At 37.4% G+C, this 23,440-nt stretch overlaps 1 protein-coding gene across 1 annotated transcript; it reads left to right on the top strand.

Moving 5' to 3' along the window:
* The first annotated feature begins 19,565 nt into the window (after window positions 1-19,565).
* LOC113248060 (olfactory receptor 2L8-like) lies at window positions 19,566-20,519 on the top strand. Its single transcript, XM_048220763.2, has one exon. It carries the CDS (start codon window positions 19,566-19,568, stop codon window positions 20,517-20,519), a length of 954 nt encoding a protein of 317 aa, XP_048076720.2.
* The last annotated feature ends 2,921 nt before the right edge of the window (window positions 20,520-23,440 follow it).

Genomic DNA, 23,440 nt, shown 5'->3' on the forward strand with positions numbered 1-23,440 from the left:
ATATTGTAGGACTAATCTTAGGATGATCTAGTTTGACTAAAGACTCCTTACAGGAGTCATTGACTCAGATTATACTGGAGAAATCATGGTTTTAATGTCTTCCAATACCCCATATGATTTTTTTAAGGGGGACCGAATAGCGCAGTTACTATTGCTGCCATATATTAAGGGAAAATTTAAAAATCAAACGCGTGGTGACACGGGCTTTGGAAGTACCGGTCAGTCAGGAGTGTATTTGACTGAAAAAATTTTCAAAGAAAAACCGACCTGCTATATAAAGATACAGGGAAAATCCTTTCAGGGACTTATTGATACTGGAGCAGATGTATCCATTATTGGAACCGATAATTGGCCTAAGAAATGGCCTCAGGGCCCTGCAGCAATAACTATTTCAGGTTTAGGACAAGCAGAAAATGTAAACCAAAGTCTTCATATTCTTCTATGTGAGGGGCCTGAAGGACAAAAAGGATATATTCAGCCATATATAATAGACATTCCCATTAATCTATGGGGTCGAGATCTACTCCAACAATGGGAAGCGTATATAATGATACCACCTCCTACCAAAGAGAGGGACGCCAATCCACCTTTTTTGTAGGGGCCACTGCTTGGCCTCCAATGGGTCCTACAGAGCCAATCCCACTAATGTGGAAGGACGAACGCCCCATTTGGATCGAGCTGTGGCCATTAAACAAAGAAAAATTAGAGGCTCTGCAAAGTTTGGTTCAAGAGTAGCTTCAAAAAGGATATATAGAGGAATCCTGTGGTCCTTGGAATTCGCCAGTTTTTGTAATCAAAAAGAAATCTGGAAAATGGCGTTTACTTACTGATTTAAGAGTGGTTAATGGAGCAATTCAACCTATGGGACCGCTCCAGCCAGGACTCCCTTTCCCCAATATGGTACCTCTTAATTGGCCTCTTATTATTATTGATTTACAGGACTGCTTCTATACAATTCCACTTGCATAACAAGATTGTCCCCGCTTTGCTTTCACTATCCCTAGTGTTAATTTCATAGAACTTTTCAGGCGCTTTCAGTGGAAGGTGCTCCCACAGAGAATGCTTAATAGTCCTACCATATGCCAAAGTTATGTGGCCCGAATTCTTGAACCAATTTGGGTCCAATATCCACAAGCTTACTTAATCCATTACATGGATGACATTTTATGTGCAGCAAAAACGGAAGAAGAATTAGCCACTTTTTTCCATTCTCTCAAATATCAATTTGATCTTCACAAACTTGTCATTGCTCCTGAAAAAATCCAGACTTCCACCCCTTATTCTTACTTAGGTTATATAATGGATTGTACCACAATACATACCCAGAAGGTACAAATTCGGCAAGATGCCATTAAAACTTTAAATGATATGCAAAAATTATTAGGAGACATTAATTGGATTAGACCCAAGATAGGAGTTCCTACCTACGCATTGCAAAATCTCTTTGAATTATTAAAAGGTGATCCGGACTTAAACAGTCCTCGTACCCTCAACGAAGCAGCCATTTCAGAGCTGCAATTTGTAGAAGAACAAATTCATAAGATGCAAACTCAAAGAGTTGTACCGATAATGAATCATCGAGCCTTACATTGGAAACCGGGGATGTACTGTATGGTGACTAACATAATATAATAAAAAATCATTATAAAAAAAAAAAAAACAAAACAAACAAACAAACAAAAACAAAGAGTTGTACCGAATACATTACTTTAACATTACTTACTTTTCATACACCCCATTCATCCACTGGTCTCTTAATCCAGCATGAAGCCCTTGTGGAATGGCTGTTCTTACCAAACCATACCACAAGAACTCTAATGGTTTACTTGGATCATATTGGAACTCTCTTACAGATGGGACGGAAATGCGCTCAACAATTAACTGGCTTGGATCCTTCGACAATCGTTCTTCCTCTTATTAAGGCACAGATCGCAACTGCTCTGCAAAATAATCTATCTTGGCAAATTGTGCTTAGTCAATTTGTGGGAAATTTATCCTCCCACAACCCTTCTATCCCTTTATTGTCTTTCTTTAAGCGAACTTCCTTTATATTACCCAAAGTCACAGCCTCTTCATCTTTACCTAATGCTTTGACCTTTTTCACAGATGGATCCACAAGAGGAAAAACCTGTTACTATGGGCCTCGAACTAAAATAATTGAGACCCCTCATTTATCTGCTTAGAGGTCTGAATTAATGGCTATTATTACTCTTTTTCAGGATGTCTCCAATCCCTTTAATTTACTTTCTGATTCTTTATCCACAGTTTATGTTTTAGCCACATTGAGACGGCCTCCATTTCAACTTCGGATACCCAGCTTATGACCTTTTTTTCAACAGTTGCAGCAGCTTATATGTTCCCGTGTTTCACCATCTTATATTACTCATATTCGCAGTCATAATAATCTTTCAGGTCTGCTCTCTGAAGGAAATGCCACAGCTGACGCTCTTTTATATCTGGCGTTTCAAGACGCCTCCCACTTCCATACACTAACTCACGTTAATGCTCGAGGGTTATGGCATCATTTCCCACTTACGTGGGAACAAGCTAAAACCATTATAGGATCCTGTCCAGCCTGTGCCACATTGAATGCACAGTCTCAAACAACTGGGGTTAAACCCCGTGGTTTACAAGCCAATGAAATCTGGCAGATGGATGTCATCCATTATTCTCCATTTGGTAAATCATCTTTTGTTCATGTCACCATTGATACATTCTCTCAATTTATTTGGGCTACTGCTCAAGCTGGAGAATCAGCATCTCATGTCATCTGACACTTTAACCAGTGCTTTTGCTGTTACAGGACTTCCTAAAAGTATCAAAACAGATAATGCTCCTGCTTATACCTCTGCCAAACTACGAGAATTTTTTGGTGCCTGGAATATATCACACACCAGAGGCATCCCATATAATCCCCAAGGACAAGGTATAGTGGAAAGAGCCAACCAACTCCTCAAATTACAATTACAAAAACAAAAAGGGGGAGTACATGAGATGTTGGTAAAAACCTTATTTACTTTAAATTTTTTGAATCGAGATGAGAATGACTCTACTGCTGTTGACAGACATTTTCATAACTCTCATCTGAAATCACGTTTTCAGTCCCCTCCTGTCTGGTGGAAGGATGTACAATTTATTCAATGGTTTCCTGGAACTCTAATTACCTGGGGAAAAGGCTATGCTTGTGTAATGCCAGATGATGCTATCAAGCCAGTTTGGGTCCCCTCTCATTTATTAAAGTTTCGACATGAGCAAGCGGAGGAGATTCGTGTTCAATCCAGTGCCTCTGATAATCAGTTTCAAGGGCCTTACCCTACAGACCACCAAGATCACGCTGCCAGGGACCAAGAAGGCAAAGATACCCACCTGGGGTCAGATCAAGAAGCTGACCCAGAAAGCAGAAGATGTGCTGCATAATGAACAGCAGCCCTTTACCCCTAGCAATATGGCTGTTACTATGATGCCCTTATTGACGGTAGCCGTAAGTATCCCACTTTGTCACATGGCATCAGCCACCAATTTTACTTATTGGGCCTATGTACCCAATCCCCCTTTTATCTGGCCAATTGAATGGGAGGATGATGCCATCCCTGTATACATTAATGGATCTAAATGGATCCCAGGGATAGCAAAACCTAGACTCCCGATTTTCCCTAAAGAAGAAGGACAAGAAATTAATATCACATTGGGCTTTAATACAAGACCTGTATGTATTGACCGTTATGAAGATTGCCTAAGACCATTAAACCAAGGATGGCTGGTGACCTCTCCTGGAGACGTTAATTCCTCTAGGATGCAACTTTATTTGATATCTACTGTGGGCTTTGCCTACAATTTTACTGAAGAAAACATTGAAATCCCACTGATACCTAAATGTAAAATGGCCAGAGTGTGGTCGGATGAAGGAATTCAGCCCAATTGGGAAGAATGTAGAGCAAATCATCCCAGTATATTAATTAATGATTCCTATGGAGTAGTATGGGACTGGTCCCCCAAGGGGTTCGCAGTCTCTAATTATACTGGTAGGCACTGCTCTCATCATCGAGCCTCACGAGGGTATGTACTTATCATACCACCATTTATACTATTTCTGATGGCCCTATAATATGGCATGGAGATGGATTAGCCGCCGCCTCTCCTTTTATGGACAGAAAAAGACAGAAATATTTATGGAAACTTGCTGTGGCAAAGTCCCCTATTAAGATCTGGAATGGGACCTATTGTTAAGATGAAAACTATACTTTAAGCTTTCAGGCAGTTGATAAGGACTATATTCAACATTGTGTGAGAGACCCATATGTGTTGGTAGTAAGATCCCTTAAATTGGATATGTTCCAAAAAGAGCTTTTTTGCACAAATTGCAGGTTATATACCTGCCTAAATCGTAACATAAATACTGACCAATCAATCACCTTGTTAGCATGAAAGCAAGTTGGAATATGGATACCCGTTGAACACCCCCATCTATGGGAGAGTTCTCTGGACATGCATGCCTTGCTAACGGTCCTACAGAGTGGGTCCGATGCACAAAAAGGTTTATAGGACTACTTATTATGACCTTTTTTAGCATTATTGCCATCACTGCCACAGCTGTGGTGGCAGGAACAGCATTGCATCAAACAGTACAAACGACAAGATTTGTGCAAGATTGGCATCACAATGCCAGCAGGGCATGAAGTCAACAAATTATTATTGGTCAAAGAATGAGTGAATGGCTCTCAGATCTAGAATATGCTATGACATATCTGGGAGATGAAATTCAAAATATTAAATTGCACATGTGCCTTCTTTGTGACTGGAATGTCACAACGTTTTGTGTTACTCCTTTTTGTTACAATGCAACTGAGATTCGTTGGGAGAAAGTTTGAAGACATCTATCTACCATTATGGTAACAGTTTAACTCTTGATATTCAGCAACTACGAGATACCATTCAAGGCATCACTCATGCTGACTTACGAGATGTACCACGCTTAAGCTTGGCGGAAAATATTGATGGGACACTGTCCCCTTCAAATTTTTTCCAGTGGTTTAACAATAATGGTACTAGCCTTCTAGGAGCTCTATTATTACTTTTTATCTCTTTGTTTGTAATATGCTTAGTCCTCAGATGCCAAAGAAGAGCCTTCCAATGACTGATGGAATGCGAAGTGGCCAAGTCCGCCTACCTGCTTCTGCACAAAGAAAAATGGGGAAATGCAGCAGCCGCTGTCCGTAAACTTATGTTATGGATATAATAGGAAAACATGTTTGTGACCTTGCAGGCTTCAGTGTAAATGTCAGAGCCAAGCGGCTGGGAATGTCCGGCTCACACAGCAACTGGGAACTCCGGGCTTGCCCACAAGCCCGGAATGCCTGGCTTTTCCAACAGTTGGAAATGCCCAACTGTTTCAGGGCAGAACACTGCTGAAACCTGATTGCTCTTGACAATAGCCCACAGGGTCCATAGAAACACATTTAAGAATAGGCCTCACTTGCTAAACGTTACATCATATGATCCCATGACCTTCCGCGTGATGCACTACTATTTACTGGAATGTAATAAGATTACTCCCTTGATTGGGATTGGGATTGTTGTTGATTCTTGCCAATAAATACATGAGGTTGCAGCTGTTCGGGGTGATCAGTCATGGTGGTCGTCCCCTGCACCCACGCTCTCTTTCGCAAGCTAACCTGTCTGTGCCTCATCCTTCTCCCAAGTCAACGAATCAACGGTGCCGTGGCACCGCAGACTCAGAATATATTGATAAAAGGATTAACTTCCTAAAAGACACATTTGATAAAAACTGTTTTCTAAATATACAAAGAACTTTTAAAATCAACATTGAAGAAAATAATTAAGAAAACAGACTAAAGCCATAATAGACAAGTCATTGAAGAAGTTAAACAGATGGCAAATAAGCATACAAAACAATATTTCACATTATATGCCATCAGTTATATGCAATTTAAAACAGGAATAAGATATTACTAAATGCTTATTTGTTTTTTTTTAAATATTTTTAATTATATTATGTTAGTCACCATTCATTAAACCAATAGTTTTTGATGTAAAGTTCCATGATTAATTAGTTGCATATAACACCCAGTGCACCATGCAATATGTGCACTCCTTAATACCCATCACTGGACTATGCCAATCCCTCACCCCCCTCCCCTCTGAAGCCCTCAATTTGTTTCCTAGAGTCCACAGTCTCTAATGGTTCATTCCCCCTTCTGTTTACATCCCCCTTTCTTCTTCCCTTTCTTTTCCTACCGATCTTCCTACTTCTTATGTTCCATAAAGGAGTGAAACAATATGATAATTGTCTTACTCTGCTTGACTTATTTCACTTAGCATTATCTCCTCCAGTCCCATCCATGTTGCAGCAAATGTTGAGCAATCATTCTTTTTGATGGCTGAGTAATATTCCATTGTATATATGGACCACATCTTCTTAATCCATTGCAGCAAATGTTGAGAAATCATTCGTTTTGAGAGCTGAGTTATATTCCATTGTATATATGGACCACATCTTCTTAATCCAGTCATCTGTAGAAGGGCATCTAGGCTCCTTCCACAATTTAGCTATTGTGGACAATGCTGCTATGAACATTGGGGTGCATATGGCCCTTCTCTTCACTATGTCTGTATCTTTGGGGTAAATACCCAGTAGTGCAATTCCTGGATCATAGGGTAGCTCTATTTTTAACTTTTTAAGGGACCGCCACACTGTTTTCCAAACTGGCTGTAACAACTTGCATTCCCACCAACAGCGTAAGGGGGATAACTTTTCTCCACATCCTCTCTAACATTTGTTGTTTCCGCCTTTGTCAAGTTTTGCCATTCTAACTGGTGTAAGGTGGTATCTCAATGTGATTTTGATTTGAATTTCCCTGATGGTTAATGATGTTGAATATTTTTTCATGTGTCTGTTAGCCATTTGTATGTCTTCATTGGAAAAGTGTCTGTTCATATCTTCTACCCAGAGCAATCTACACTTTCAATGCCATCCCGATCAAAATACCAATGACATTTTTCAAAGAACTGGAACAGACAGCCCTTAAATTGGTTTGGAATCAGAAAAGGCCCCAAATCACCAAGGAATTGTTGAAACAGAAAAACAAAGCTGGGGGCATCACATTGCCAGATTTCAAGCTATACTACAAAGCCATGATCACAAAGACAGCATGGTACTGGCACAAAAACAGACACATAGACCAATGGAACAGAATAGAGAACCCAGAAATGGACCCTCAGCTCTTTGGGCAACTAATCTTTGACAAAGTAGAAAAAAACATCCAGTGGAAAAAAAGACAGTCTCTTCAATAAATGGTGCTGGGAGAATTAGAAAGCTACATGCAAAAGAATGAAACTTGACCGCTCTCTCACACCATACACAAAGATAAACTCCAAATGGATGAAAGACCTCGACGTGAGACAGGAATCCATCAAAATCCTAGAGGAGAACATAGGCTGCAACCTCTACGACATCAGCCACAGCAACTTTTTTCATGACACATCTCCAAAGGCAAGAGAAACAAAAGAAAAAATGAACTTGTGGGACTTAATCAAGATAAAAAGCTAAGGAAACAGTCAAGAAAACTAAGAGGCAGCCCAGAGAATGGGCGAAGATATTTGCAAATGACACTACAGATAAAAGACTGGTATCCAAGATCTACAAAGAACTTCTCAAACTCAATACACGGGCAACAAATAATCAAATAAAAAAATGGGTAGAAGATAGGAACAGACACTACATACTTATTTGAAAGGTCAATATCCAGGCAACAACAAGACTAAATGCTGCTGCTGATGTGGCACAGCAGAAGTGATCATTTGTTGCTGTCAGGGTTGCAAAATGACACAACTACTTCAGATGATAATTTGACACTTTCTTAATAAACTAAACATATCTTAACCATACAATCCAGCAGTCCACAAAACTTGAAAATATATCCACACAAAAATCTACACATGGATGTTTACAGCAGCTTTATTTGTAATTGAAAAACCTTGGAAGCTAACAAGATGTTCTTCATTTGGTTAACGGATAATTGGTGGTGTACCTAAATGATGGGATATTATCCAGTGATAAAAAGATATGTTATCAATTAATGTTAAGGCATGGAGGAACTTTATATGCATATTAAGTGAAAGAAGCCAATCTGAAAACACTATATGCTGTATAATTCCAATTGTAAAATATTCTGGAAAGAGCAGAGGTATGGAAACATTAAAAGTTCAGTAGGTTGCCAGGGTCATGGCTTTGGGAGGAATAAATTGGCAGAGCACAGAGGAGTTTAAAGGCAGTAAAACTACTTGTATGGTATTATAGTGATGGACATAAGAAGTCTGAGGAAACTGGGATAGATGGCTTTTTTTTTAAATTTCCAATGCCCATTTTTTTTGACACTACCACCACCAACAACAAAATCACAAGGCTTACAAAGAAGTAGAAAAACCTAGTGCATACATTGACAGAAACTGTCCTTGAGGAAACACAAATGTAATAATTGCCAGGAAAAAAGTTTAAACTGACTTTTATATGATCAAGTAGGTAAATAAAAACACAGATAAATAAAGGAATTTTGTTTAAAATGTCATGCAAGTAAAATGAGATTAAACCAAAGAGATATGAATTTAAAAACAAAAGGCAATCAGAAATTCTAAAGGTGAAAAAAAGAAAAACTACAATGAAAAATTTACTAGGGAGAAGCAATGGAACATTGGAACAGAACAAATGCACTAATAAAAATGAAGGCAGGGCCATATTTGTATATTCTGTACAAAAATTAAAACGAATTCTTTTCAAACTCTTGCAAAAATCAGAAGAGAGGAGAATACATATAAATCATTCCATGAGGCCAACATTGCCCTGATACCAAAGCCAAAAATGATATTGGTTTGAATATCAGTCTTTATATAAAAGTCTCATAAAATACTGGCACTCAGAATTCATCAGTACATAAAAGCCTTATACATTGTGACCTAGTTGGATTTAATCCTGGAATGCCGGGATATATATAATGCACCACAGTAACAGAATAGAGGAAACTTCATGCACCAAAACAACTTTGGAAAAGAATAAGATGGGAAGTTCCTGTTTTGAAAATTAAACATAAAACAATAGTAATCAAAATGGAGTGGTACCCCAACAACCATGGCCATCTTGAGGTGAAAAAAAAAAAAAAAGAAAGAAAGAACAATGCTGGAGGTATCGCAATCCCAGATTTCAAGCTACTACAAAGCTAAATTATTAAAACAACAACAACAACAAACATATGGATCTGGCACAGAAACTGACACATAGATCAATACAACAAATTAGCTCAGAAATAAACCCACACATATGGGGTCAATTAATCTACAAAAAAGGGGATACAAATATCCAAAGGGGGAAAGGACTGTCTCTTCAGTAAATGGTGCTCTGTAAACTAGACAGCTTAATCCAAAAGAATTAAAATAAACCATTTTCTTACACCATACACAAATATAAATTCAAAATGGATTTTCTCAAAAATTAATCAAAAAGGAAATTACTACCTTGGCATTGGCCATAGAGACATATTTCTATATATGACTTCTCTAGCAGAAGCAGCAAAAATACACATTAAACTTTTGGGACTACATCATTTTTTTGGCACAGTGTAAGAAACCATCAACAAAAAGGCAACCTTCTGAATGGGAGATGATATTTGGAATGATATATCCAATAAGAGGTTAATATCCAAAATATATAAAGAAGTTATACATGAGAGACATAATATTTAAAAAGTCTGAATAAATATATTTGTTTACCCACTGAATTGACCTTTAACATGGCTATTAAAACATCTACACAAATTATCAGAACTCATTTCTAAACGTTGTCCTGAGGCCGTGCTGAGCTATTGGTGATTTAACCTGAATTTTTCATGTCTCAGTGAACATTCCCCAGTGAACACACAGAAAACACCACGTGGTATCATTAATCTCCAAAGATGTCCTGAAATCATGATTGCTGTTTAGTCTTTATGGAGTTACTTAAAATGTCAAGGGCAGGGATGAGAAATAAATATAAACACTGTTTTGAAAAATATTCGAAGATGTCTATTCAGAAAAATGATATTGTTCATGTGACTACTGGAGGACCAATGTCAGTTATCCAAACCAGTAAGTTTGTATATGTGCAGGATAATAAAAGATACGTGTCTTATGGTATTTTTATTTTTATTTACCATTTAAGGTTGAGATACTTCTGTGAATGCTTAAGATAATTTTAATCAGAATTAATAAAAAACCATTTTAATAAAGTATTAGAATAGCAATTGATACATTCAAACATTCTAATTAACTATGGAAATTCAAAGAAACATTTTATTTGACTGAAGTTGAATTAAAAGATATATATATAGAGATAGATATAGATAGATATTATGTGTATTTCATATAATATATATATATTATATATTATATTTTTATATATTTCACATTTTTATATTAGATATATGATTAAAAATGAAGAAGTAAATAGATAGCTTACATATTTATGTCCTTAAAAAAATGAGCTTTCTTTAAACCTAAAAAAAAATGTTATACAATTCTTGAAAGAATTGGTGTTATACCTTATAGTCTATTGTGAAATGGTAGTAAATATGCTGGAATTGATATTATAATCAATGGTTGATATTATCTATGAACATATATAAACTTCTGGATTTATGGTAAATCAAACTAAGGTCTACACTAAATGATACTCTGCTCATGAAAATATGGTCACTTTAAAAATAATAATGATTCTCTCTGACAAAATATTATACTAAATCTATGAATGCAAATGGAACTGAAAATGTTGTCTGGACCAAGGCATTTTTAGAAAAATAATTGAATTTGAAACAAACACATTATCCATTGAAAAAAGAAAGATACATTGAGTCCAGAGCCTGTAATGGACGCCCTGCAGAAGGGGAGTTTTCTGCTAAATAAAGAATGCTTTAGTATGGCATATGTAGCATACATTTAATTTTACAGAAGTAGAGCTGTTTTAATGCATGCAGATGATGTGATCACGTAGCTGTTGATACTACCGGGCTAATTCTTTTGGATTGCAGATTATTGACTGAATTGAAGTCATTCCACTTTAAGGTTGTCAGTTAGGGAAATGGGTGATGTAATCTATTTAAGAGTTGGTCAAGTTTGGAAATGCAAGATTTTAACTGGAGTTTGAGTGAACACAGATGCACTGTTTACAATAGAAAATGGTTTAGGAGCTAGTTCATAAATGTGCTCTCTGGATGGGAGGGAAATGGGGGTCTTTGTAAGAGACAGGGTTGAGTCATATTGGGTAGGCTTTAGTTGGGCTCATATGAAATTCAATGAATTCAGATACATGTAGGAGTCCAAATCATCAACAGTGATCATAGAAAATAAGCATTTCCTATTTCTATCCTGGATTTGATGTGGGGGGCATTTTGCCAATGAGTGCAAAGTGGTTAAATGTTTCCCAGGATAGGGGCGCCTGGGTGGCACAGCGGTTGGGCGTCTGCCTTCGGCTCAGGGCGTGGTCCCGGCATTATGGGATCGAGCCCCACATCAGGCTCCTCCGCTGGGAGCCTGCTTCTTCCTCTCCCACTCCCCCTGCTTGTGTTCCCTCTCTCGCTGGCTGTCTCTATCTCTGTCGAATAAATAAATAAAATCTTTAAAAAAAAATGTTTCCCAGGATAAACATATTATTTTCTTATGCGGTGTTTTTCCTTACATGCATCTGTCATTTCTAATTAAATGATTTCTTGCCTAGATTTTATTCAAAAGTATAAGATGGAATTTACAATAATACTCAAATACTAATGAGTAAATATATCTGTCTATGGAGACAATATTTTCTGAATGTAAATGACACCTTCTGGAAATAATTCAGGCATTCATAGGAATAGTGACATGTTATGACTATTTTTTAATACAAATTTTGCCCAAATGTAAGGCTTCTGTGTTTAACATTGCATTTCTTTTAAAAATTTCATTGCCTGCCATTAAATTTCCAGTGCAATAATAATTTCATCTGTGATAGCAACATAGGATGCCTGTGAAAATCAATGTGTGTTTTGAAACTTTTTGGGAACAATGTCCCTGAGAAATCCAAGGATGACAGATGTGTGGATAAAAATGATATGATGGTAACTATGTTGATTTTAGTGGCAATGGTGAAGATGGTAAAAAATGCCATAGCCACTATTCACTGGTCACTCATGCAACTCACATTTGACATTTCCAGTATAAATTACCAACTTTCAGCTTGTAATAAGTCTTATGTTTGGGTTTTTTTTCAGATTTATTTAGGCATAATTGACAAAAATCATATATATTTAAGGTGCATAACTTCACTTAAGATACTATACTTTAGGGGCCCCTGGGAGGCTCAGTACGTTAAGTGTCTGCCTTCAGCTCAGGTCATGTTCCCTGGGTCCTGGGATTGAGCCCCACATAAGGTTCTCTGCTCAATGGGGAGTCTGCTTCTCCCACTCCCCCTTGCTCATGCGTTCTTTCTCCCTAGCATTCTCAAATAAATAAATATTTTTAATTAAAATTCAATTAGCCAAGGTATAGTACATCATGACTTCTTGATATAATGTCCAATGATTCATTAGTTGAGTGTATCACCCAATGCTCATCATATCACATGCCCTCTTTAATGCCCATCACCCAGTTACCCCATCCCTCCACCCACCTCCCTTTCCAGAGCCCTCAGTTTGTTTCCCGGAGTCAAGAGACTCTCATGGTTTGTCTCCCTCTCTGATTTCTTATCATTCAGTTTTCGCTCCCTTCCCCTGTGGTCCTCTGCACTATTCTTTATGTTCCACATATGAGTGAAATCATATGATAATTGTCTTTCTCTACTTGAACTTATTTCACTTAGCATAATACCTTCCAGTTCAAACCATTTCTGATGGCTGAGTAATATTCCATAGTATATATGAACCACATCTTCTTCATCTGTTCATCTGTTGAAGGGCATCTTGTCTCTTTCCACAGTTTGGCTATTGTGGACATTGTTGCTATGAACATTGGGGTGCATATGCCCCTTTGTTTATCTACATCTGTATCATTGGGGTGAATACCTTGTAGTGCAATTCCTGGATCATAGGGTAGCTGTATTTTTAATGTCTTCAGGAACCTCCATCCTGTTTTCCAGACTGGCTGTACCAGCTTCCATTCCCACCAAGAGTATAAGAGCATTCTCCTTTCTCCTCATCCTCACCAACATTTGTAGCTTTCTGTTTTCTTACCTTTAGCCATTCTGACTGGTGTAAGGTGGTATCCCATTGTGGTATTGATTTTAATTTCCCTGATGGCAAGTAATATGGAATATTTTTTCATGTGTCTGTTAGCCATTTGTATATTTTCTTTGGAGAAGTGTGTGTTCATGACTTCTGCCCGTTTCTTGACTGGGCTGTTTGTTTTGGGGGTACTGAGTTTGAGAAATTCTGTATAGATCTTGGATACCACCTGTTTATCTGTAATGCCATTTGCAAATATCTTCTCCCATTCTGCTGGGTGCCTTTTAGTTTTGTGGATTATTTTCTGTGCTGTTCAGAAGCTTTTTATCTTGACGAAATCCCAATAGTTCATTTTTCTTTTGTTTCCCTTGCCTTTAGAGACGTTCTTGAAAGAAGTTCCTTTTCCAACATCAAAGAGGTTGCTGCCTGTGTTCTCTTCTACGATTTTAATGGATTCCTGTTTCACATTTAGATCCTTCATCCATTTTGAGTTTACATTTGTGTATGGTGTAAGAGAATGGTCCAGTTTCATTCCTCTGAATGTGGCTGTCCAATTTTCCCAGCACCATTTATTGAAGAAACTGTCTTTTTTCCATGGGATATTCTTTCCTGCTTTGTTGAAGACTTTTGACCATAGAGTTGAGGGTCCATATCTGGACTCTGTCTTCTGTTTTATTGATCTATGTGTCTGTTTTTGTGCCAGTACCATGCTGTCTTCATGACCACAGCTTTGTAAAATAGCTTAAGTCAGGCATTGTGAAGCCCCCAGCTTTAGTTTTCTTTTTCAACATTCCCTTGGTAAGTTGGAGTCTTTTCTGGTGTCATACAAACTTTAGGATTGTTTGTTTGAGCTCTGTGAAAAATATCAATGGTATTTGGTAGGCATTTCATTGAATGTGCAGATTGCTTTGGGCAGCATAGACATTTTAACAATGTTTATTCTTCCAATTCATGAGCATGACATGTTTTTCCATTTCTTTGTGTCTTCCTCAATTTTTTTTTTCATCAGTGTTCTGTAGTTTCTTGAGTACAGATAATTTACCCCTTTGGTTAGGTTTACTCCTAGGTATCTTATGGTTTTTGATACAATTGTAAATGGGATCAATTCCTCAATTTCTCTTTCTTCAGTCACTTTGTTAGTTTATAGAAATGCAACTGATTTCTGTGCATTGATTTTGAATCCTGCCATGTTGTTGAATTGCTGTATGAGTTCCAGCAATTTTGGGGTGGAGTCTTTTGGGTTTGCATGTAAAGTATCATGTCATCTGTGAAGAGAAAGAGTTGGAATTCTTTGACAATTTGAATGCCTTTTATTTCTTTTTGTTGTCTGATAGCTGAGGCTAGGATTTCTAGTACTAGGTTGAACAAAAGTGGTGAGAGTGGGCATCCCTGTGGTGTCCCTGACCTTAAGGGGAAAGCTCTCAGTTTTTCCCCATTGAGAATTATATTCACTGTGGACTTTCCATAGATGACTTTTATGATGTTGAGCTATGTTCCCTCTATCCCTATTCTTTGTCCATCCTTAGAGATTATAGTATCTATACCCCTTTATTGTTTTGAATCATCTTGGCTTTGTTTGCATATCTTTGGCAGCTTCTGACCACTTTGGATTTTTTCTAGGGTTCATTTTTCTTGGGTTGTGGTTCATATTTTGGAATCTGTTCATTTGCTCAACCGTCCTTCAGCAGAATGACTAGGAGGAGGAACTCGGGACAAAGAAATGAAACAGAGGCAATATTCTCTGCCACAGAACAAATGAATATGGGTCTAAGCAAGATGCCAGAGATAGAATTCAGTATACCAATTATAACGCTAATAGCTAAGTTTGAAGAAAGCATACAGGACAATACAGAATCTCTAAGGGCAGAAATGAGATCTAATCAGACAGAACTTAAAAATGCTATGAATGAGATGCAGTCTAATTTGGATGCTCTAACAGCCAGGGTAAATGAGTCAGAAGAGCAAATAAGTGATCTAGAAGACAGGCTGATGGAAAGGAAGGAATTTAAAAAAGCGAGAGAGAAACAACTCATACCACATGAAGAGATAGTGAGAGAATTTAATGATACATTGAAAAGATCCAATATCAGGATCACTGGGATCCAAGAGGTGTTGGAGAGAGAAGGCTAGAAGGTATATTTGAGCAAATCATGGCTGAGAACTTCCCTATTCTTAGGAAACAAGCATTCACATCCAAGAACAGAGAGGACTCCTCCCCAAATCAATAACAATCGATCAACAAACACTCCAACTTATAATAGTGAAGCTTGCAAATCTTAGAGCCAAGGATGATATCCTGAGTGCAGCTAGGGGGAAGAGATTTCTTATGTATGGAGGGGTGAATATCAGAATAACATCTGACCTATCCACAGAAACCTGGCAGGCCAGAAAGGGGTGGCAAGATATATTCAGGGTACTAAATGAGAAGAACATGCAGCCAAGAATACTTTATCCAACAAGGCTGTCATTCAGAATGGAAGGGGAGACCAAGAGTTTCCAGGAGAGACAGAAATTGAAACAACATGTGACCACCAGCCCTGCAAGAAATATTAAGGGGGACACTGTAAGCAAAGGGAGACTCTAAGAGTAACATATATCAGAAAGTAACAGAGACCATCTACAGAAGCAGGGACTTTACAGGCAATACAATGGCACTAAATTCATATCTTTCAATATTTACTCAAAATGTAAATGGGATAAATAAAATCTTTAAAAATATATACTACACTTTAAAATAATCACTACAATCAAACTAATTAGAATGTCCACCAACTCACTTAGCATTTCTTTTTTTTCTTTCTTTTTTCTCTCTTTCTTTTTCTTTCTTTCTTTCTTTCTTTCTTTCTTCTTTCTTTCTTCTTTCTCCTCTTTTTTTTTTTTTACTTGTGAGAATACTACCAACTGGTGAGATCTATTCTAACAGAAAATTTCAAATACACAATGTTGTTAATTATATTTAAACTGATGTACAGTAGATTTTGTTCAGCATGTGTAGTGGAAACTAGAATTTGATCCACATCTTCCCATTTCTCCCTCCCTTTAGTCAGTGAAGATCTCCATCCTACTCTGTACTTCTAAGTGTTGATTATTAGATTTCATATACAATTGTAATTATAAAGTGTTTATCTTTCTTGTCTGGCTTATTTCACTTAGCTTAATGTCCTCCAGTTTGATCCATGTTGCTGTTGTTGTGCAATATGTATTACACATTTCATTTATCCACTTATTTGTCATTGGATATATAAGATTAATTTCCATATTTTATCTATTATGAATAACATTGCAATAATGATTATAGGAGTACAAGAATCTCTCCCCCCCCCTAGTTCACTGGTATGGTCTTTTTTAAAATTATTATATTATGTTAGTCACCATACAGTACATCCCTAGTTTTTGATGTAAAATTCCAAGATTCATTACTTGCCTATAACACCCAGTGCACCATGCATGAGGCGGAGTTAAGATGGCGGAGGAGGAGGGGTCCCCTTTTTCAGCTGGTCCCCTGAGCTGAGCTGGATAGGTACCAGACCATTATGAAAAACCATGGAATCAGCCTGAGATGCAGGAAGATACATCTGGATCTCTACAAATGAACATCTCCAGCACTGAGTATTGAGGTAGGAAGTGGGGAGCTGTGAATCCGTGCACAGATATCTGAAGAGAATGGAAGGGGGAGGGAACCTCCATGCTCAGGCGCCGGGGAGCAGTAGCCACCTGCACTGGGGAGCGGCTGGACTCGCTGACAGGCACCCGTGAGAGAGCAGACTGAGACCATGAGCCTGGGAACGTGTCTGTGTCCAAACTGAAAACCAGCACTCCTGTGCACTCACTGGAACTGGACTGAGACCGGGAGATCAGGAGAATGCATGGGTAGCTGGCGGCTGGTGGTGTTAGAAACACAAAGGACAGAGATGTGCCTGCCCTGGAAGTGAGGGCTGGGATGCCAGCTGCAGGGTTCTTAGCAACACCAACAGAAACAGAGTTAAAGAGGTCAGAAGAGCTCAGTGGAGAGCGGACTGCGATCTCTCTGTTCTGAGACAGAGGCTAGAATAAGGCCACCGCTGCTCTGACTTTCAGAAGAGTCACAGCAAACTGCCAGGGAAAGCTGCCAGAGAACAAAACCCCGGAAATACCAGCTCACATTGTGCCCATCCCCATCGCCCCTTGCAGGGGACAGAGAGACTCTACCCAAAAATCTCTTAGAATACCTGATTTCATTTCATTTTATTTCTTTTGGGTACATACCAAGAAGTGGGATTGTTGGATCATATGGTAGTTTTATTTTTAACTTTTTGAAGAACATTTATACTATTTTCCATAATGGCTGTACTAATTTATATTCCCATTAATAGGGCTCAAGTGTTTTGTTTTCTCCACATTCTCTACAACACTTTATTATTGTTGTTGTTGTTGTTGTTTTTATTATTATTATTAGCCACTCTAAAATGTGTGAGATCATATGTAATATTTTGATTTCTCTACTTATGAGGTTCAGGTTCAGAAAGTTGAATTCACTAATCCAAGTTTACATTTCTAGTAGGTGACAGAACTAGAATTAGGTCTAGCATTGGCTCCAAAGAATCTGCAGCTTGTTTTTGTAATAAATAACAACAACAAAAAAAGCAAAAACAAAAACAAAGAAAACAAACAAAACGCACACACACAAAACAAAACAAATCAAAACAAAATAATGTGTCTTCAAACTGAATCAAAACTCAAAGTATGTACTGAAAAATCAGGTATCTCTCAAAATATATGTCTATGTACTTTCCTATTTATCTAAAAATCCTGATTCACCATTGTGATATTTCATGAAGGTATTTATAGAAGCACACAGATATATGCACATACAAACACTATTCATTTTAGATTTCTTTATTCAATAAAATTATTATGGATCACAAGTTCTATAACCATCTAAACAAATAAAAACACACATTGCTTAAATATTTAATAAGCATATTAATTCCTAAGTCACTAAAGACTCTGAACTCTATACTCTCTGTCCTTTTTAATACAATCTGTTGTGGAAACATTAGAAGGCATGAAATTTTCATATACGACACATTGAGAGACGCTGTAGGGAACTGTGCTTGGCTAGACCCCAGAGGATTCTCCTCTCAGTAATCTGATTCATTCTAGGAAAGCCATTTCACAATGCTGTAAACTCTAGGTAACTGAGAACAATGAAAAATAATTATTATCTGTGAACATACAGATACGATTATGAACAAACTTTTCAAAGAACTAAGGTAGACTTTGTGGAGCCAATAGTTTCAAGGAAGTCCTGGAAAAAATTTCTGATAGGTCTTTTATAGAACTCTTCCCCTACAGGTGAGTAAAGGAAGTTCCTTTTGGTAAAATGCACTCAAAAGTATGAAAGTGTTCTTGAAAAGAGAGGAAGCAACCCAAATTTATATGAAAACTGGTTAAGATATTTTAAATTTACATTCAGAGCTCTTTAAAATTTAGTCTGATATTCCTTATAAAATTTTAGGCAAAACTTCTTTGGTAAATTCATATTCTTGTTGCAACTATGCAAATAATCAGACCAAATCTAATGTGACCAGAATTATTTAGGGATCTGAAAGATCTTTCTTTGAGATCCATTTGCTTCAGAAGAAAATTCTACATTGTCTAATATCTAGAGGACACATTTCCAGATTTGCCATTGGATCACTACATAGTTTTAAGTAGTTTATTTTTCATCACTTGGAATCCAGTTTTCTTCTTTAAAAATAACTATTCATTGTAGATTTCTGGGGGAAAATAAGCAGATGATAATAGTTGGTTCCTAAAAGCTTGACTTAGCAAACTTTTTAAAGAAAACAAACAAATGAACAAAGGAAAAGCTATATATCTACAGCATGACCTGATAGACTACTATAGTTTCAGAAATATTAGGGCTTAATTAAAAGAAAAAAAAATCATTCCCTAAGGATCATTAAATGTATTCAAGTATGGGTCTGTAATTTATGCTTTTACATGACTTGTATGCATACTTAAAAAGTATACATTTTGATATTGATAATAACTAAATTTACATAGAAAAATAAAATATATGTATCTTAACAAAGTTATAGAAATATATTATTCTTACAAATTTACACATTTCCATGAAATATTTTGGAGACAGTTGTATGTGTCATCAAGATCATCAGGGTATTATCTAAGAGGTAAAAATTGTTTTTCAAACTATCTGTTAAATTTTTTGAGAGCTGCAATGTGTTCTGAATAAATCACAGTGTAACCAAAATAATGAATTAATAAGAGATTATTTTTCTATACTCAATATGTGTTTCTCTTTAGGGAAAACTAAATTAATGTCCCATGGAAAATATTAATGAAACATCTACTGATTTCTTCTTATTGGGGTTATTCCCACCATCAAGAATTGGCCTGTTTTTCTTCATTCTCAGTTTTCTCATTTTCCTAATGGCTCTCTTTGGCAACTTATCCATGATCATCCTCATCCTCCTGGACACCCATCTCCACACACCCATGTATTTTCTACTTAGTCAGCTCTCCCTCATGGACCTGAACTACATCTCCACCATTGTCCCCAAGATGGTTTCTGATTATCTCCTTGGAAACAAGTCTATATCTTTCATCGGGTGTGGAGTTCAGTGCTTCTTCTTCATTGCTTTAGCTGGTGCAGAAGGATTAATATTGGTGTCTATGGCCTATGATCGTTATGTGGCTATTTGCTTTCCTCTCCATTATCCCATTCGTATGAGCAAAAGAGTGTGTGTGCTGATGATAATAGGATCTTGGATAATGGGCTCAGTCAACTCCTGTGCCCACACTGCATATGTCCTACATATCCCTTACTGTCGATCCAGAGCCATCAACCATTTCTTCTGTGATGTTCCAGCCATGTTGACTCTGGCCTGCATGGACACCTGGGTCTATGAGTACACCGTGTTTGTGAGCATTACCCTCTTCCTTGTGTTTCCTTTCATTGGCATTGCATATTCCTATGGTCGGGTTCTACTTGCCATTTGCAGCATGCAGTCCACAGAAGGGAGGAAGAAGGCCTATTCAACTTGCAGCACCCACCTCACTGTGGTGACTTTCTACTATGCACCCTTTGCTTACACTTATTTACGCCCAAGATCCTTCCGATCTCCCACAGAGGACAAGGTCCTGGCTGTCTTCTACACCATCCTGACCCCAGTTCTCAACCCGATCATATACAGCCTGAGAAACAAGGAGGTGATGGGGGCCCTGAGAAGAGTGATTCTGAGGTTCTGCTCTGTAAAAATGGAACAACATTCTCACTAGTCTTCCTGCTTAGAAGTACATTAATTTCACCTTGTACATTCCTTAAGAACAATGTCATTCCAGGATTGAAGACAGGGATTACATTAATGTAGAAAATTAAAATAATAGAGATTTAACAAAATTATTATATATTCCTGATCACTTTTTTGTGATAATTTTTCTTTTTATTTCTTTTTTGGTACAAATAATATATTAACTGCAATTTGAAGTCTAAGGACTATAGATACTCTCAATAAGACAAGTACATAAGCAATACAATAAATAGGACCACAATAGCCAAAATATGGAAAGAGCCCAAGTGTCCATTGACAAATGAATGAATAAGGAGGATGTGGTATATATACCATTATTTAAATCTATCTATATCTATATATCTATATCTATATATATGTATATAATAATATGTAATATTATTCTGCCATAAAAATGGAAGTAATTCTTGCCATTTGCATTGACATGAATGAAGCTAGAGATTATTATGCTAAACAAGTCAGTCAGAGAAAGACAAATATCATATGATTTCACTCATATGTGAATTCAAGAAACAAAGAAGCATGGGGAAAAGATGATATAGAGGCAAACCAATAAACAGACCCTCAACTCTAGAGAACAAGCTGATGGTCCCCAGAGGGGAGGGTGTGGGAGATGGGTTAAATAGGGGATGGGGATTAAGGAGTGCACCTGTGATGAGCAACCAGGTGCTCTCTGCAAGTGTTGAATCAACACATTATACACCTGAAACTAATATTACACTGTCCATTATCTAACTGGAACTAAAATAAAACCTTAAAAAAACTTAAGTGGTGACAAATTATGTAATTTTAGCTGCAATAGACAATTTGTTTGTGTAGCCAGCATAGAATGCTGTTAAGATAACTCTGTTCAATGACATTAAAGTATGTAAAGGAATTCACTTTGCATTTAATTGCTGCTAATAGTTATCAGTATATACGCTTGGAAACAGGAAGTTTTTTTTTAATGTATATCAAATACCAATCCTGTTATTGATCAATTAATAAAGCAATATAACTTAATTCTTCCTGGAAAAAATTAACATATATATATATATATATATATATATATATATATATATATATATATATATATATATATACAAAACACTTAACCATAAAGAAACAAATTTAGCACATTTGAAAGTGGATAATTCCTGGATTAATGCCAATCTGTATCTTAGCTATGGTTCTGTGAGATTTCATTTCCACCCACAGTAGACAGACCTGTAATAGAACTGTCGTGGCTGTTATGTTTTGATGACCTTCAGAAAGGTGTTCTTCTCTGTTCTCCATGCCACCAGTGGTTCCTATCCTAACAATAGCCATCCTTATTTGTCTGGACAAAATCAACTTTGATGCTTAGAGCTTTTCTGATTTAACTGAATTATAAATAGAAAATGCCTGGTAACAATCAGAGTTCTAAAGCCCATGGTTCATAATGTACCACTGGTAACAGTATGATAGTTACCAATGTGGCTACTTCATTGTAATCCTTTCACATAAAGGAGATTTAGTACAACAGTATTTCTAACAACTTTTAATAAATATACCAATGCTTGGGCTCCCTTGGTGGCTCAGTCAGTTAAGCTTCTGACTCTTATTTTTGGCTCAGGTAATGTGAAATTGAGCTCCACATTGGGCTCTGAGCCAGCTGTGGAGCCTGCTTAATATTATTTCTCCTCACTCTCTACCCCTCTGCACACTTTTCTAAAAAAATAAAATAAACAAAATAAAAAAGTGTACAGATGATTATATTCCCATATATAATGCAAAAAAAACTCAGTATAATTTATTTTTTTATTTTTATTTTTTTTATTTTAATGATTTTTTATTATATTATGTTAGTCACCATACAGTACATCCCCGGTTTCCGATGTAAGGCTCGATGATGAATTAGTTGTGTATAATACCCAGTGCACCATGCAATACGTGCCCTCCTTACTACCCATCACCAGCCTATCCCATTCCCCCAACACCCTCCCCTCGGAAGTCCTCAGTTTGTTTCTCAGAGTCCATAGTCTCTCATGTTTCATTCCCCCTTCTGATTACCCCCCCTTTCTTTATCCCTTTCTTCCCCTACCGATCATCCTAGTTCTTATGTTCCATAGATGAGAGAAATCATATGATAGTTGTCTTTCTCTGCTTGACTTATTTCACTTAGCATTATCTCCTCCAGTGCCATCCATGTTGTAGCAAATGTTGATAACTCATTCTTTCTGATAGCTGAGTAATATTCCATTGTATATATGGACCAAAACTTCTTAATCCAGTCATCTGTTGAAGGGCATCTCGGCTCCTTCAACGATTTAGCTATTGTGGACAATGCTGCTATGAACATTGGGGTGCATATGGCCCTTCTCTTCACTACGTCTGTATCTTTGGGGTAAATACCCAGTAGTGCATGGGGGCGCCTGGGTGGCACAGCGGTTAAAGCGTCTGCCTTCGGCTCAGGGCGTGATCCCGGCATTCAGGGATCGAGCCCCACATCGGGCTCCTCCGCTGTGAGCCTGCTTCTTCCTCTCCACTCCCCCTGCTTGTGTTCCCTCTCTCGCTGGCTGTCTCTGTCGAATAAATAAATAAAATCTTTAAAAAAAAAATACCCAGTAGTGCAATAGCTGGATCATAGGGTAGCTCAATTTTTAACTTTTTAAGGGACCTCCACACTGTTTTCCAGAGTGGCTGTACCAACTTGCATTCCCACCAACAATGTAGGAGGGATCCCCTTTCTCCACATCCTCTCCAACAATTGGTGTTTCTTGTCTTGTCTATTTTTGCCATTCTAACTGGCATAAGGTGGTATCTCAGTGTGGTTTTGATTTGAATTTCCCTGATGGCTAGTGATTTTGGACATTTTTTCATGTGTCTGTTAGCCATTTGTATGTCTTCATTGGAAAAGTGTCTGTTCAT

Source organism: Ursus arctos, unplaced genomic scaffold, assembly GCF_023065955.2.
Source record: "Ursus arctos isolate Adak ecotype North America unplaced genomic scaffold, UrsArc2.0 scaffold_5, whole genome shotgun sequence".
Lineage (NCBI taxonomy): Eukaryota > Metazoa > Chordata > Mammalia > Carnivora > Ursidae > Ursus > Ursus arctos.